This window comes from Canis lupus, chromosome 27 (assembly GCF_011100685.1).
Source record: "Canis lupus familiaris isolate Mischka breed German Shepherd chromosome 27, alternate assembly UU_Cfam_GSD_1.0, whole genome shotgun sequence".
NCBI classification, from domain to species: Eukaryota; Metazoa; Chordata; class Mammalia; order Carnivora; family Canidae; genus Canis; species Canis lupus.
The window spans coordinates 38,119,710-38,135,497 of record NC_049248.1 but is presented as its reverse complement, the minus strand read 5'-3'; the positions used below and the strand labels follow the sequence as shown (position 1 = coordinate 38,135,497).

Genomic DNA, 15,788 nt, shown 5'->3' with positions numbered 1-15,788 from the left:
TTTTTATACTTTAGGTATGATTTACTTCAAAAATTTACTAGATTTTTAAAAAATACTTTATTTATTTGAAAGAGAGAGAATGAATGGTGGGGAGGGACAGGCGGAGAGGGGGGGAGGGAGAGGAAGAGAGGGAGAAGAAGAGAGAGAGAGAGACAGAAGCAGATTCTCTGCTGAGCAGAGAGCCTGTTGAGGGGCTCGATTGATCCCAGGACCCTGAAATCATGACCTGAGCCAAAGGCAGACACTTAACAAACTGAGCCACCCAGGCACTCCTATTAAACAAATTTTTAAATGAACTATGAAATTTCTACAATTTTTTTTCTGGAAAAAAATAGTCCTGTAAAACTTGATTTATAAATAACTTACACAATTTGAAAAGATACATGCATCCTTATGTTTATTGTAGCTTTATTTCCAATAGCCAAGATATAGATGCAACTCAATTGTCCATTCATAGATGGATAACAGATATAGTGTGAGCATGCATGCACACACACACGCACACACATACACACACAATGGAATATTACTCAACCATACAAAGAATGAAATCTTGCCATCTGCAACAATGTGGATGGACCTAGAGGATATAATGCTAAGGAAATAAGTTGGAGAAAGACAGATACCATATGATTTCACTGACACAGAACTTAAGAAACAAAACAAATGAGTAAAGAGAAACAGACGCTAAATACAGAAAACAAACTGGTGGTTGCCAGCAGGGAGGTGGGTAAGGGGATGGGTGAAATAGTTACAGGGATTAAAAGTATACTTATATTGATGTGTGCTAAGTAATGTAGAGTAGAATTGTTGAATCTTTATATTATATACCTGAAACAGTGTATGTTAATTATATTTCAATAATAAAAAATTACAGTGGTATAAATTATTTTTGCTCTATAATTAATGAACATTTTGAAAAAGAAAAATCTTTCAGTTTCAAATATTTCACAAATTACACTAATTTTTCCAAACTGATAAATAGTCACATGTTAAAAAAATATTTATTTTTATGTCACATGGATAAAACTAGAAAACTAAATTTAAATCAGCAGGATGATTTGAAAGTAACAATTTTTTTAAAGAGATTTTACTTTAAAAATTTTTTTATTTTACTTTATCATTTTTAAAAGATTTATTTATTCATGAGAGACACAGAGAGAGGCAGAGACATAGTCAGAGGGAGAAGCAGCTCCATCCAGGGAGCCTGATGCGGGACTCGATCCCAGGACCCTAGGGATCATGACCTGGGTTGAAGGCAGACACTCAACTACTGAGCCACCCAGGTACTCCAAGACTTTACTTTTTAAAAAATAATCTCTCCACTCAACATGGGGCTCAAACCCACAACCCTGTGATCAAGAGTTGCCCACTCTACCAATGGCCAGACAGGGACCCCATAACAATTCCATTTTTTAAAAAAGATTTTATTCATTTATTCATGAGACACACACGGAGAGAGAGGCAGAGACACAGGCAGAGGGAGAAGCAGGCTCCATGCAGGGAGCCTGATGTGGGACTTGATCCCAGGTCTCCAGGATCACACCCTGGGTTGAAGGCAGTGCTAAACCACTGAGCCACCCAGGCTGCCTGACAATTCCATTTTTAAAATAAATTAATACTGGAGGGTATTATGCTGAGTGAAGTAAGTCAGTCGGAGAAGGACAAACATTATATGTTCTCATTCATTTGGGGAATATAAATAATAGTGAAAGGGAATATAAGGGAAGGGAGAAGAAATGTGTGGGAAATATCAGAAAGGGAGACAGAACGTAAAGACTGCTAACTCTGGGAAACGAACTAGGGGTGGTAGAAGGGGAGGAGGGCGGGGGGTGGGAGTGAATGGGTGACGGGCACTGGGTATTATTCTGTATGTTAGTAAATTGAACACCAATTAAAAAAAAAAAAAAAATAAAATAAAATAAATTAATATATTTTACTTTTGGGGGTTTTAAAAAATAAGCACTCAACTAGATAAAATATAAAATAAAATGGTATTCTTCAAATTTCAAGTTTTTTTTGATATGTTTAAAGAAAGCTAAACACCATGTCACTTTAATAAACTTGATAATGAAAAATAATTTGTAAGCATCACTGAAAACAATTTAAGACACAAATTAGCAGTTTGAATGCAAGTTTTTCTCCTTTCCCATCCAAAATAGCACCAAAATGAGTTAGAGGAAATTTTCTGAAGAAACTAATCCAGAAAGGCTTAGAACCTACAGAAACATAGACACAGTGAAAGTTAGGGAGTGAGGGATCAATCAGACAAAAAACAGGATTGGGTGAAAGTAACATGCTTAAATACAGTGATATCTCCCTGGTTCTTCTCTGCCTTTCTGTTTCTATAACACTGGATTTTACATTGACCGTCCTTCAAACTGCCTACCTCCAAAGGCAAGAAAATCAGAGATTTTCTTTTCTTGGACAAACAATCTCTCTCTAGAGACTGACATTTGAAGGACTTCTAATAAACAAATTGATTCATTAGGGGTCACCAAAAAAGGCAATAACCAGTGACAAGAGGAGATCATGTACTCAAAGCTTCTAACTGGCTGGCTGGCATTTTATTCTTAATATATGTTTATTTGAGGAATTTAGAGGAAATAGCAACTATACTTACAAGGAGAAGAAAATTTCAAAATCCTAGCACTAAAATCCCCAGAGAAAGAGGAGAAGGCCTTGTATTCAACATATGAACAGGGTGTTATAAAACAGCAACAAGTGGGACTCAGAAAGATGTCTCAGAAATTAAAGCCTAAGTAAAAATGGGGGATCCCTGGGTGGCGCAGCGGTTTGGCGCCTGCCTTTGGCCCAGGGCGCGATCCTGGAGACCCGGGATCGAATCCCACATCGGGCTCCCGGTGCATGGAGCCTGCTTCTCCCTCTGCCTGTGTCTCTGCCTCTCTCTCTCTCTCTGTGACTATCATGAATAAATAAATAAAAAATCTTTAAAAAAAAAAAAAAAAAAAGCCTAAGTAAAAATGCAATAGATTTGATGATAAAGTCAAAGAAATTTCCAGAAAATTTATTATGTAGACAAAAATGAAAGCTAAAAGAGGACAGAAAATTAGAGGATCAATCTGTAAGAGTCTAGCATCTAAAAAACAAGTTTAAGAAATGGGGAATATAGACAATGGTAGGCAGAGAATTATAAAAAGAGACATTCAAGAATAATTCCCATTATTGAAGGATGTCAATCTCCTGATTAAAAGGATCCACTGACATGAAATGCCCACTTCAGGGAATACAACAAAACACCTACACCAAGACTTATCATAAAATATCAGAATTTTAGAAATTAAGGGGGAAAAAGATCCAAAATACTTCTAGGGGGAAAAATTGATCATAAACACAGGAAAGGGAGCCAGGATGTTATACTCTTCTCAAGAGTAAAGCTGCATGCTGGAAGACATTAGAGCAATGCCCTCACAGCCTTTTTTGTTTTTGTTTTTTTGTTTTGTTTTTTTTAAAAAGGACTTTCCAATCTAGAATTCTATATCTAGCCAAACTATCATGGATAAAAATAAAGGCATTTTCAGATATTTATGGCTTCAAAATTATTAGAAGATATGCTTTACTATGATGAAGGAGTAAATCAAGTCAATCAAGTAAAGGAAATAATTCTGATTCAAGAAAAAAGGGATATGAGGGGCAGCCTGGGTGGCTCAGCAGTTTAGTGCCGCCTTTGGCCCAGGGCGTGATCCTGGAGTCCTGGGATCGAGTCCCATGTCAGGCTCCCTGTGTGGAGCCTGCTTCTCCCTCTGCCTGTGTCTGCCTCTCTCTCTTTATCTCTCATGAATAAATAAATAAAATCTTAAAAAAAAAAAAGAAAGAAAAAGGGATTTGATATTGAAGGAATTCCCAAGAATGGCTGTATACTAGGCTTAGAAAGCAAACTGTTTTGGCTGTAGGGGAAAAATGTAAAAGTGAGAGATGCTGAATAGCTAGATAGCTTATATATGGGCTTGAGAAATACTGAAATATATGGAGAAATCACCAATAGGTCCATAAAAGCTAACGAAAAAGGCAATCATTAACCCCAGAAATACAAAGAAAGAAAGAAACCCTTAATAATAGCACTTGGCTCAGCATCAAACAATCTGACAATATCCGACTTAAGATTTAACCAAAACTGTGATGCAACAATATTATGAGGAAAGCAAAAGCCGAGGGATGAAAGGTGTTAAGGGTATTCCATTCTTTAGAAAGAGTGTCAACAGCTAATGTGTAAAATAGGTAAAATAAGAAATAGTAACATAAACATATTTGAAAATATGTAGGTAAATACCAGAAAAATTGGTTCAAATTGTTTAAAGCTCCCTGTTGAAGATTGGTAGCAGGGATGAAGTAGGGGACTAGTATATTCTGTCATAAGCTTTATATTATATATATTAATTATAGTATATTACATTATATTATATTATATTCCCACTATCTTCACACTGGCCTCTTTTATGCAGGTTTTTTAAAAAAGATTTATTTATTTATTTATTTATTTATTCATTCATTCATTCATTCATTCATTCATTCATGATAGACATAGAGAGAGAGAGAGACGCAGAGACACAGGAGGAGGGAGTAGCAGGCTCTATGCCGGGAGCCCGACGTGGGACTTGATCCCAGGACTCCAGGATTGTGCCCTGGGCCAAAGGCAGATGCTAAACCACTGAGCCACCCAGGGATCCCCCTCTTTAAAGCAGTTTTAAGTGTCAGTACAGTGGCGTTACATACACTTACACAGTTGTGCAAGTTCCTTGTGTTCCTCCCCCCAACAATCATTGCTCTACTTTTTGTATCTACACATTTAATTATTTTAGGTACCTGAAATAAGTAGAATCATATAACATTTGTCCTTGTACCACTGGCTTATTTCCCTTTGCATGCTACATGTAGTAGCCTGTATTCAAAATTTCATTCTTTTTTTAAGGCTGAATAAGATGCTATTTTAACCACATTTTAGTTATTCATTCATCTATTGATGGACATAGGTTACTTCCAACTTTTGGCTATTGTAAATAATGCTGGTATGAACAATGGTGCATAAGTTATCTGTTGAATTCCCTTTCTTTAGTGTACAAAACCAGAAATGGAATTGTTGGACCAAACAGCAATCCTCTATTTAATTCTTACAGAAAGTGAAATACTGTTTTCCATAATGGCTGCACCATGGCACCAGCAATGCACAAGGGTTCTAACTTTTTTACATCTATGTCAACACTTGTTTTCTGCCTCGTGTTTTTTAAAAATAATCACCACTCTAATAAGCATGAGGCAGCATTTCACTGTGGTTTTGATTTGTGCTTCTCTAATAATAGTAATGTTGAGCATCTTCCCATTTCTTTTTTAGAGAGTTTACTTATTTATACATGAGAGACAAAGAGAGAGAAGCAGAGACACAGGCAGAGGGAGAGAGAAGCAAACTCCCCCCAAGGAGCCAGACGTGGGACTCAATCCCAGGACCCAGGATCATGACCTGAGCCAAAGGCAGATGCTCAACCACCCAGGTGCCCCTCTTTCCATGTTCTTTTCTTTTTTCTTAAAGACTTTATTTATTTATTCATGAGAGAGAGAGAGAGAGAGAGAGAGAGAGAGAGAGGCAGAGACACAGGCAGAGGGAGAAGCAGGCTCCATGGAGGGAGCCTGACATGGGACTCAATCCCGGGACTCCAGGATCAGGCCCTGGGCTGAAGGCGGTGCTAAACCGCTGAGACACCCGGGCTGCCCCTCTTTCCATGTTCTTATTGGCCATTTGTTTATTTTCTTTGGAGAAATGTCTTTTCAAGTCCTTTGCCTATTTTTAAAACCAGACTATTTATGTTGTTGAGTTTTAGGAGTTCATTATATATTCTAGACCTCAACCATTTTATCAGATACATAAAACTACAAGTATTTTCTCCATCTGTAGGTTGCCTTTTTGTTCTGGTGATAGTGTCCACTGTGCATAAGTTTCTAATTTTGATGAAGTTCAATTTATTTTTCATTTTGTTGCCTCTGTCTTTGGTGTCATAGCTGATAAATCACTGCCAGATCCAATGTCATGAAGCTTTCTCCCTATGTTTTGTAGTTTTAGCTCTTATTTCTAGGTCTTTGATCCATTTTGAGTTAATTTTTGTGGTAGGTAAGGGTTCAACTTTGTTCTTTTGCATGTGAATATCCAGTTTTCCCAGCTCCATCTGCCTTCTTCTGATTGGATGGAGAAGTGGCACCTTAATGAAAATCATTTGACCATCTGTACCAGGACTTATGTCTGGGCTCTGTTCTATTGCACTGATTAGGTCTGTCTTTATGCCAGTACTACACTGTTTTGATTACTGTAGCTTTGTTGTAAATTTTGAAATCAGGCAGTATGGATCCTCCAACTCTGTTCTTTTTCAAGATAGCTTTGGCTATTCAAGGTTCCATGAAAACCCATAGGAGGGCAGCCTGGGTGGCTCAGCAGTTTAGTGCTGCCTTCAGCCCAGGGTGTGATCCTGGAGACCCAGGATTGAATCCCACGTCAGGCTGCCTTCATGGAGCCTTCTTCTCCCTCTGTCTGTGTCTCTGCCTCTCTCTCAATCTGTGTCTCTCATAAATAAATAAAGTCTTTAAAAAAAATCCCATAGGAATTTTAGAATGGATTTTTCTATTTCTGCAAAAAAATGTCATTGGGATTTTGACAGGGATTTCACTGAATCTGCGGATTGCTCTGGGTAGTACTGACATCTTAACTATATTAAGTCTTCCAATCCATGAACACAGAATGTCTTTCCATTTATTAATGTCTGCTTTAATTTCTTTCAACAATGTTTTATAGTTTTCAGTGTGTAAGTCTTCCATCTCCTTGGCTAATATGATTCCTAAGTATTTTATTTGATTGACATACTGTAAATGGAATTCTTAATTTATTTTTCAGACTGTTCCTTATTAGTGTATAGAAAAGTACCATTTGATTTTTAAATAAGACCCATGTATTAGATTGACAAATGGTATATAAATCAAAAGAAGAAATATATTGCAATTCCCCAGAGCTCAAACTTAATCAGAATGGAGATAAATTGGATTTAAACATTTTACATTATTCAAACAATCAGATTCTGAATTTCAAATTTTAAAAATGCTGACATTTCATACTGTTCAGTACACTGTACTACAAGAATAAAGGTAAATTTCCATATATCTTCTTATCAATGTGCAATTTTCTTATTGCAAATAGAGTTGGCTTTAGTCTTAAAAAAAAAATCATACCCTGTTACTTATTCCACCAGAGATGAGAAATCTCAACACAGAATTATCTTTTGCTGCTATCTGATTTCTTATACTCTCTTCTTCACATATATAGGTTTTGCCAGATTCTGTCAGTATTCTTGCTAAGTAAAACTTCACATCGCTAGAGATGTTTGAATAAAGTTCTGCAGCCTAACCTGGACTGGGAGGTTGAATGGTAAGAAAATTATGGGTTGTTTTCATTTTTTTTTTTATTCTGCTATTCTAAGATCATAGTAACTGAAGGTGCCAGAAGACATTTGGAAGGTTTAGAGTTAAATATAAAGTAACAAAATCAACACCAAAACAAAAACAGTAAAATGAAAACTTTTGGCTGGGTAATATTAAGTCTAGCCAAAGTGGCTCTGCTATAAGCCTAAGAATGTGCAATTTGAATGTGAGGAAAAAGTGCTAAGAAAAAGTTCTAAAATTACTTTTAGAATTCCAATTATCTATACAAATTCCAGCAAAACTCTAGAAAAGAATGAATTTGTGAGACTTCTTTCCTTCCATCTATCAATCATATACTTATTGAATTGCTATTACATTCCAAACCATGCTAGGCACTGAGGACACAAAAAATGAAAATCAATATTTGATCCCTGTTTTCAAAGAGCTCTACATCTAGGGTGGTGAATCTTGAATCTTAAGGATGAATAGAAAGTAGAGATTATCAACCACATATTAAGTACTGTGCTAGGTGTTCAGGCTACAAAGATTACTCGGAAAAAAATCTATACAGAGGTCAGCAGGAGAAAAAAGTCATATAACAACTATCTTAAAGACTATTTATTTATTTGAGAGCATGCATGAGTGTGCACAAGAGGGAGGGGCAGAGGAAGAGAATCCCAAGCAGACTCCCCACTGAGCACAGAGCCTGACCTGGGCTTGATCCATAGACTCATGACATCATGACCTGAGCTAAAACCAAGAGCTGGACATTTAACTGAAACACCCATGCACACCTAAAAACTGTTTACAAAACAGTAAGATTAAATGTTGTATCTCTTCAACAAATTGTGTTGGGAAAACTGGACAGCGACTTGTAGAAGAATGAAACTCGACCACTTTCTTATACTATACATAAAAATAAATTCAAAATAGGTGACAGACCTAAGTATAAGACAGGAAACCATCAAAATCCTAGGGGAGAAAATAGGAAGCAAACTCTTTGACCTTGACTGCAGCAACTTCTTTCTAGGCGCATCTCTGGAGGCAAGGGAAACAAAAATGAACTATTGGGACCTCATCAAGATAAAAAAGGCTTCTGTACAGAGAAGGAAACAATCAACAAAGCTAAAAGGCAACCAATAGAAGAGGAGAAGATGTCTGCAAATGATATATTGGATAAATCGTTAGTATCCGGGAATCTATAGAGAACTCATCAAAATCAACACTCAAAGTATAAATAATCTGTTTAAGAAATGGGCAGAAGACATGAATAGACACTTCTCCAAAGAAGACATATACACATGGCTAACAGATACATTAGAAAATGCTCAACATCACCCAGCGTCAGAGAAATTAAAATTAAAACCACGATGAGATATACCTCATGTCTGTCTGAATGGCTAAAGTTAGTAACTCAGGAAACAATAGCTATTGGTGAGTATGTAGAGAAAGGGGAACATTTGTACTTTTGGTGGAAATGCAAACTGGTACAGCCACTGTGGAAGAGTATGGAAGTTTCTTAAACTACCCTACAACCTAGCAATTGCATTATAAGGTATTTATCCAAAGGATACAAAATGCTGATTCAAAGGGGCACATGCACCCCAATTTCCAAATTATGGAAAGAGCCCAAATGTCCATCAACTGATGAATGGATAATGATGATGTAATATACATATACAATGGAATATTACTCAGCCAGCAAAGAATTAAATCCTGCCATTTGCAACAATGTGGATGGAACTAGAAGGTATTATGTGACATGAAATAGGTCAGCCAGAGAAAGACAAATACCATATGATTTCTCTCATATGTGGAATTTAAGAAACAAAACAGATGAACATAGGGGAAGGGAAGGAAAAATAAGATAAAAATAGAGAGGGAAGCAAACCATAAGAGACTCCTAACTAAAGAGAAAAAAACTGAGGGTTGCTGGAGGGAGGGGGGGTGGTTGAGGATGGACTAAATGGGTGATGGGCATTAAGGATAGTATTTGCTGGGATGAGCACTGGGTGTTGTATGGAAGTGATGATCACTAAATTCTACTACTGAAGCCAATACTACAGTGTATGTAAACAAACCTGAATTTAAATTAAAAAAATAATAAATGTTACAAGTAATAGAGAGCAACAAACTTGATGAGGAAGGGGAACACAGTATAGGAGGCAGCACACAAAAGTTACTATTTGAGCTGAATCATGAAGGGTTTCTAGAAAGGCCAGCACCACAGGCAGAAGGGCATTGTAGGCAGGGAAAATAGTATGAAACTAGAACCAAGGTACAAAAGTGCAACCTGAAAGAGTCTAGCTTAATTAGGAATCTGTATGTGGCTTAGCTGGACTGAAACTGAAGTGCAGGCTATGAAGCACAAGGAGGATGGAGAGGAAAATACAGTGAGAAAGGTAGGAAGAAACCATGTTACAAATGAAGGAGGAACGTGCTGGTATCCTCATGTGGTGACTAAACTTTCATATTTCTTCCTTTCTGAAAATTTTGCTTACTTTTCTATTTGAATGTTAATAATTTTTCTTATTCACTTGTGAGAACACCAGATACACTAAATATAGTAACTTTTGCATTGCAAATACTGTTTTTAGAACTTCAGTTTTAAGTTTTATTCATCTCTTAAGTTTGATATACTCAAATTCATTATTTTTTTCCTTTTGTAATTGATACCACTATTTACGTTGGGAAAATCCAGCTGGAAGGTTATTGCAAGAAATGTAAAAGAACTAATAAGGCGAGGTAAAAATAAAGGTGGGGGAGAACTAAGGTAGATTCAAGATCCATCTGGAAGATGGGATTACTAATATGTAAGAGAAGAGAATTTCAGAGAGAAAGTCACTAGCTAGAAGGTAGGAGATCTCAGAGGACAACTTCTCAACAAAAGACCCTAAAATGAGTCAGTTAAAGATGTGGAAGGAATATTAGACAAGTAAAGACAAGCTCTGAGGAAGACAGAGTCCAAAAGTCATCAACAGAACTTTCCATGTTTGCTTTCTCAAGGATTAGAGTGATTGTTTCTATTTCTACAGATCTATAAAATCCTGAGTTTGTCTTGCTTAAGTCCATTAGAAAGTACATTTGTTTGTTTTTTGGAACTCCTGACTCGAAGATCAAGACCCTGAGCTAAAATCAAGGATCAGGCATTTAACCAACTGAACCACCCAGGAGCCCCAGAAAGTAAACTTTAAACTTCAAAGCATTATAGTGAATCTTAGCAGTATCTATGACTTTGATGCTTCATTAACATGTCAATGACCAAACTAAAATCCATCCTAATTCCATATGAGTCAAATGATACATAATCATTTTCCAATTCATCTCCCCCCCCCGCCCCCCGCCCTGCCCACCCCAATAAACTTCTAAGGTTTCTCTTTAGTAAACCTACTTTTTGCTTTAAATTCTATGGTCAGCAAGAAAATCAGCCTAACAACAAATTAAAAGATCACCTTTTAGTTGTTTCAACCCTTACTTTTTTGGCTTTTAAGAGATCATGATGGCCTAACCTTAGCATAAGGTTTTGAACATATTCACAAAATTGATGAGAAAAACAGTAAATAAAACACAGATATCTAATCTTATTAATGTATATGTAAAATAATCTAAATGCACTCTGGCTATGGAAAACAGATTACTCACCTGCGACCACATTCTGAATATTTACCAATATTTTTTAATATTAAGGCAGCTGTTAGTCGGATGTGTTTAGTTATTGGTCCCTCTTTTTCATCCTTAAAAAGAAAGGAAAAGAAAAGAATAAAGATCTAAATCATACAGTGCTCACATCTTTACAGATAAGGCTTTCAAGGCTTGCTTACTGTAAAATCTCGAAAGACAAGGTTTCTTGATCCTCTCCTAAGAGCCATAAGGGCAGCACTGGGATGATTCACAATGGCCTTTTGTGCTCTAGGAGTTGAGCCTGTGCCCCCTACAGCAGGCTGCCTAAATTGGGGAGAGAGAGAGATTGTTAACATGATGCTACAGACAGATCGACAAGAGTGACCAACCTGCCAACCAAAGGGTAGTTACTTTGAAATTGGATATAGGATAAATAAAAGTTCCTATGGCCCAGCATTGATGTTTACTTTGTGTCAGCCTAGGCAAAGGGGCTCTTATTATCAGGGTGAAGTTTCAAGTTTTTTATTTTCCAATCTAGCAATTTTAAAGCAAACAACAGATGTTCTAGTGTAGTCCATCTTTAAAGTTTCTGTGCTTTAAACATGGAATAAAAATCAATACAACATGGTATCAGAGTTGTGTCATTCACATCTTTGAATGTCATATGAAGATTTTTAACAATGAAGAAAATAGTCTACAACTTGAGTTGCAAGTTATTTTTTGCTAAACAGTATCTAACAGCAAAACAATATTACTTAAGAATATGTTGAAACAGGGATAGGTCATCCAGAAAAAGACAACCTAACACGATAACAACAAATTATGCTGAACACTGTATTTCAAACTACTACTTTGTTAAATCATCTTATTTTTCATCACTATTTGATCATTTCAATCAATCCTTTCAGTATACTTCTGTCCTTTTTGAAAGATACAGAATGGAAGGACTGCAGAGACAAATTTTACATAGAAGGTTGAAACTACACTAGATTTCCTTGGTCAAGGAGAAAAATTGCATCAATATCTCCTGCATTCTCGTGAGGCAATGGTGGAAAGAGCAATAACACACACCAGAGGAAACACAGTCTATTTCTGACACCATAACTTTTGGTGTGACTTTGAAAATTTCAATTTGTCTCTCCTTGCTTCAGGTTTCATATCTGTAATGTGGGTTTATTTCTGGCACTTTTAAATATAAGTATACTAATTCTGAGTGTAAAAGTCATCTTAAAATTGTAAACCAGTTCACATCCATGTCTATATATATATGTCTACAGATAAGAATATCTATATATAGATACAACTGTTATTGGAGTTTAGGTATAAGAGACAAAGATTTTCGATTGATTGTAATTGATATTCCATATATCTTTTCTTCAAAAAGCAAGACCAAATATATTCCAATATATTCTTTTTTCTTTAAGATTTTATTTATTTATTTTACAGAGAGCACAAGCAGAGGGAGTAGAAGGCAGAGGGAAAAGGAGAAGCAGGCTCCCAGCAGAGCAGGGAGCCCAACATGGGGTTGGATCCCAGGACCCTGGGATCATGACCTGAGCTGAAGGCAGATGCTTGACCAACTGAGCTACCCAGGTGCCCTATTCCAACATATACTTATATCCTACATAATATATATAAATTAAGTACAGTGGAAATTATAGAAAAATATATTTGGGAGAAAAAGGACTTCCCCTTGCATTTAGGATAAAATCCAAACTCATGAGTATGGCTTATGAGACTCTCAGCAAATTATCTGTCATTCTTTTTTTAATTTTAAGATTTTATTTATTTATTAATGAGAGAGAGAGAGAGAAGCAGGCAGAGACACAGGCAGAAGGAGAAGCAGGCTCCATCCAGGAAGCCTGATGTGGAACTCAATCCCGGGACTCCAGGACCACGCCTTGGGCCGAAGGCAGGCACTAAACTGCTGAGCCACCCAGGGATCCCAACAAATTATCTGTCATTCTTTGAGTCTCAGTTTGGTTGCACTTTCCTATCAGAAAGCCTTCCTTGGTCTCTTAGATTGGTTTACGTGGGCTCTCACAGTGCCTTGAACATGTCCTCATTTTAGCAGTTATTACACTAGATTAATAAGAATTACTTATTTCTCACTGGATCTCTAAGACACTGAACAGCAAAAGGTACCTAGGTCGCATATACTTCATATCATACTTTAGTGACCAGCACCTAGTAGATGCTCACTAAACAGTAATGGAATGAATAAAGTGTGTAAGCAGCTTCTGTGTTCCCATATCTCTAGTTCTTCTAGAATTTGAGTTCTGTGAAGTTATAGACTGGTCTTGTTCTTAGAATTCTGTATCTCTGACATAATGCCAGGTACACATCAGTATCTCAATAATGGTGACATATCAATTTATCTTCACATTTTGTCAGTTAAATATATTATTTAGGTTATAGAATCTACAACTAAAGGCCTCAAAAACAGAACAGGAGATAAATACTATGTAAATCTAGTAAGGCTCTTAAAGGAAATCTGTAACTAGAACTTGACTACATGCATTATAAGTATATGGTCATGAAATAACAGGTAAATGACTAACCATAAAGAAAATGTGATATGTATATAGTCTTCCCGTGACACCCTGGCCTGTCCTCAGAGGAATCTTTTTTTTTTAAAGATTTTATTTATTTATTCATGAGACACACACACACACACACACACACACAGAGAGAGAGAGAGATTCAGAGACACAGGCAGGGGGAGAAGCAGGCCCCATGCAGGGAGCCCGACGCGGGACTCGATCCCGGGTCTCCAGGATCACACCCTGGGCTGAAGGCGGCGCCAAACCTCTGCGCCATAGGGGCTGCCCGAGGAATCGTTTTAAGAAGAAATCTCTTTGCCATTATCAAATACATATTCAATTACTCTCTCAAAAGACAAAGAACCATATATACATTTCCAGTTAATAAAGCATTTCTCAAATATCATCTGTCATTACTTCTAATGACTTGTCTACAACTTAGAATCAAAACATTATAGCTACAAAGTCCTAACAGACCATGCATTCTAGCCAGAATGAAAAGTCGTACTTAGGGAATTTAAACAGTTTGACAGGGTCACACAGCTGGTGAATGGAAGAGCTCAGCTAAACCTAGGTCTCTGGTCTATATGCTAAGCTGTCTTCACTGGTACTATGTTTTGCCTAGATTCCTGACTTTCCTTTTTTATGTACAATAGAAAGTAAACTCATGATTCTTACTTGGTAGAAGATTTTTGACTTCCTGCTTGTCCTGGTTCATCTTGTTTTAATCCTGCAAGCAGGGCATCTTTTGAACAGTGCTTATCCTTTTTGAGAAAGAGGAAGTAAAAGAATATCCATCAAGATCTTTAATGCAACCAAGTGACTTACTGACCAAATAGTATGAAGAAAGTGTACCTGTAAGTGGGTAATAAAAGAAAACCTCTGCCGCTGAAAAGGCTCACAACCTTCCCAAAGACATTGCCCTGGATATACATCTTTTCCTCCGTGTTCAGTTGCTGCATGGTAGAAAACCTGTGAGGGTGTCTGAAACCACCTAGAAAAAATAAAAGTAGTAGAAATTTTCTGGCATTTGCATATGTCCTTTAAATCAGAACACTTGCTCTCCTAATACAAAAGCCCCAGACCAGTATACAAAAACACTATAAGCAAAATAGTGTAGGCAAATCTTACATTTATTTCATTTCAAAGAATATTTTGAAATTATTCTGAAAATTTGTTTATATTTCTAAATCAAATCATTCAACTATACTGAAGACTTTTTTATGTTTCATTCTCAATTCCCTACCTTCAATGAAAGTCAGCCAAGAATCTCTTGAAAGTAAGTAGTATCTTTTTTTTTTAAAGATTTTATTTATTTATTTATTCATTCATTCATTCATTCATGAGAGAGAGAGAGAGAGAGAGAGATAGAGAGAGAGAGGCAGAGACACAGGCAGAGGAAGAAGCAGGCGCCATGCAGGGAGCCCGACGTGGGACTCGATCCTGGGTCTCCAGGATCCCACCCTGGGCTGAAGGAAGTGCCAAACCGGTGAGCCACCGGGGCTGCCCCAAGTAAGATCTTTTTAAAACACAACAGAGAATTATTTTATAAACAAATGCCATATTTTCTTATACTTTTAGAAGCTGCTTAAGCATTTATAGACTTCACAGTACACATAATTAACTCTAGCATATTAGATCTAACAATATGAATGCTACAAATTTTGGCAAGTCTGGCTTTTTAGTTGAATTCACATTTTGTCTGTCCATGTTTAAGAAGTCACAGTCCTCACCTCTCTAATGTCATACCCTACTCACTCATGTACCTGGGCTTAACAACGTACAAAGGTCTGAGTGGATAAGTAGCCAAGGACACAACCTAAAGAAAGTCAGATACTATTTTCTCTTAGTAATTAAAATATATGGCAATGAAAGAGAATACTGGTATCCAGACAGCAAAGAGTATATTAAAAGGCTTCAATTATGAATTAGTGACTCAAATATTTTCATAATCAGTATCTTTAAAGTTTACAGCAGAGCTCTCTTAGGACTTGATTTTTTATGGATGTCATAAAATTAGGTCTGTATTTAAACCAGATGTTAAAAATAAATAAATAAATAAACCAGATGTTGATGTGTGGTATATATGATAGAAATTTTAAAATAAATTTTAATCAGAGTAACTGAATACTGAACTATAAAAGACAATGCCAAAATCATTATACATACATTCATATTCATATACATTCATATTCATTTATATAGACA

At 36.5% G+C, this 15,788-nt stretch overlaps 1 protein-coding gene across 2 annotated transcripts in view; it reads right to left on the bottom strand.

Annotated features, from left to right (window-relative positions):
- ARID2 (AT-rich interaction domain 2) overlaps positions 1 to 15,788 on the bottom strand; it is a 169,148-nt gene that overhangs the window by 5,588 nt on the left and 147,772 nt on the right. For both annotated transcript variants that reach the window (XM_038577417.1, XM_038577418.1), the window contains 4 exons: positions 14,436 to 14,574; positions 14,259 to 14,344; positions 11,238 to 11,361; positions 11,059 to 11,150 (listed from right to left, as the gene is read on the bottom strand). In XM_038577417.1, coding sequence (XP_038433345.1) covers positions 11,059 to 11,150; positions 11,238 to 11,361; positions 14,259 to 14,344; positions 14,436 to 14,574 — 441 coding nt within the window. The remainder of the gene's footprint in view (positions 1 to 11,058; positions 11,151 to 11,237; positions 11,362 to 14,258; positions 14,345 to 14,435; positions 14,575 to 15,788) is intronic.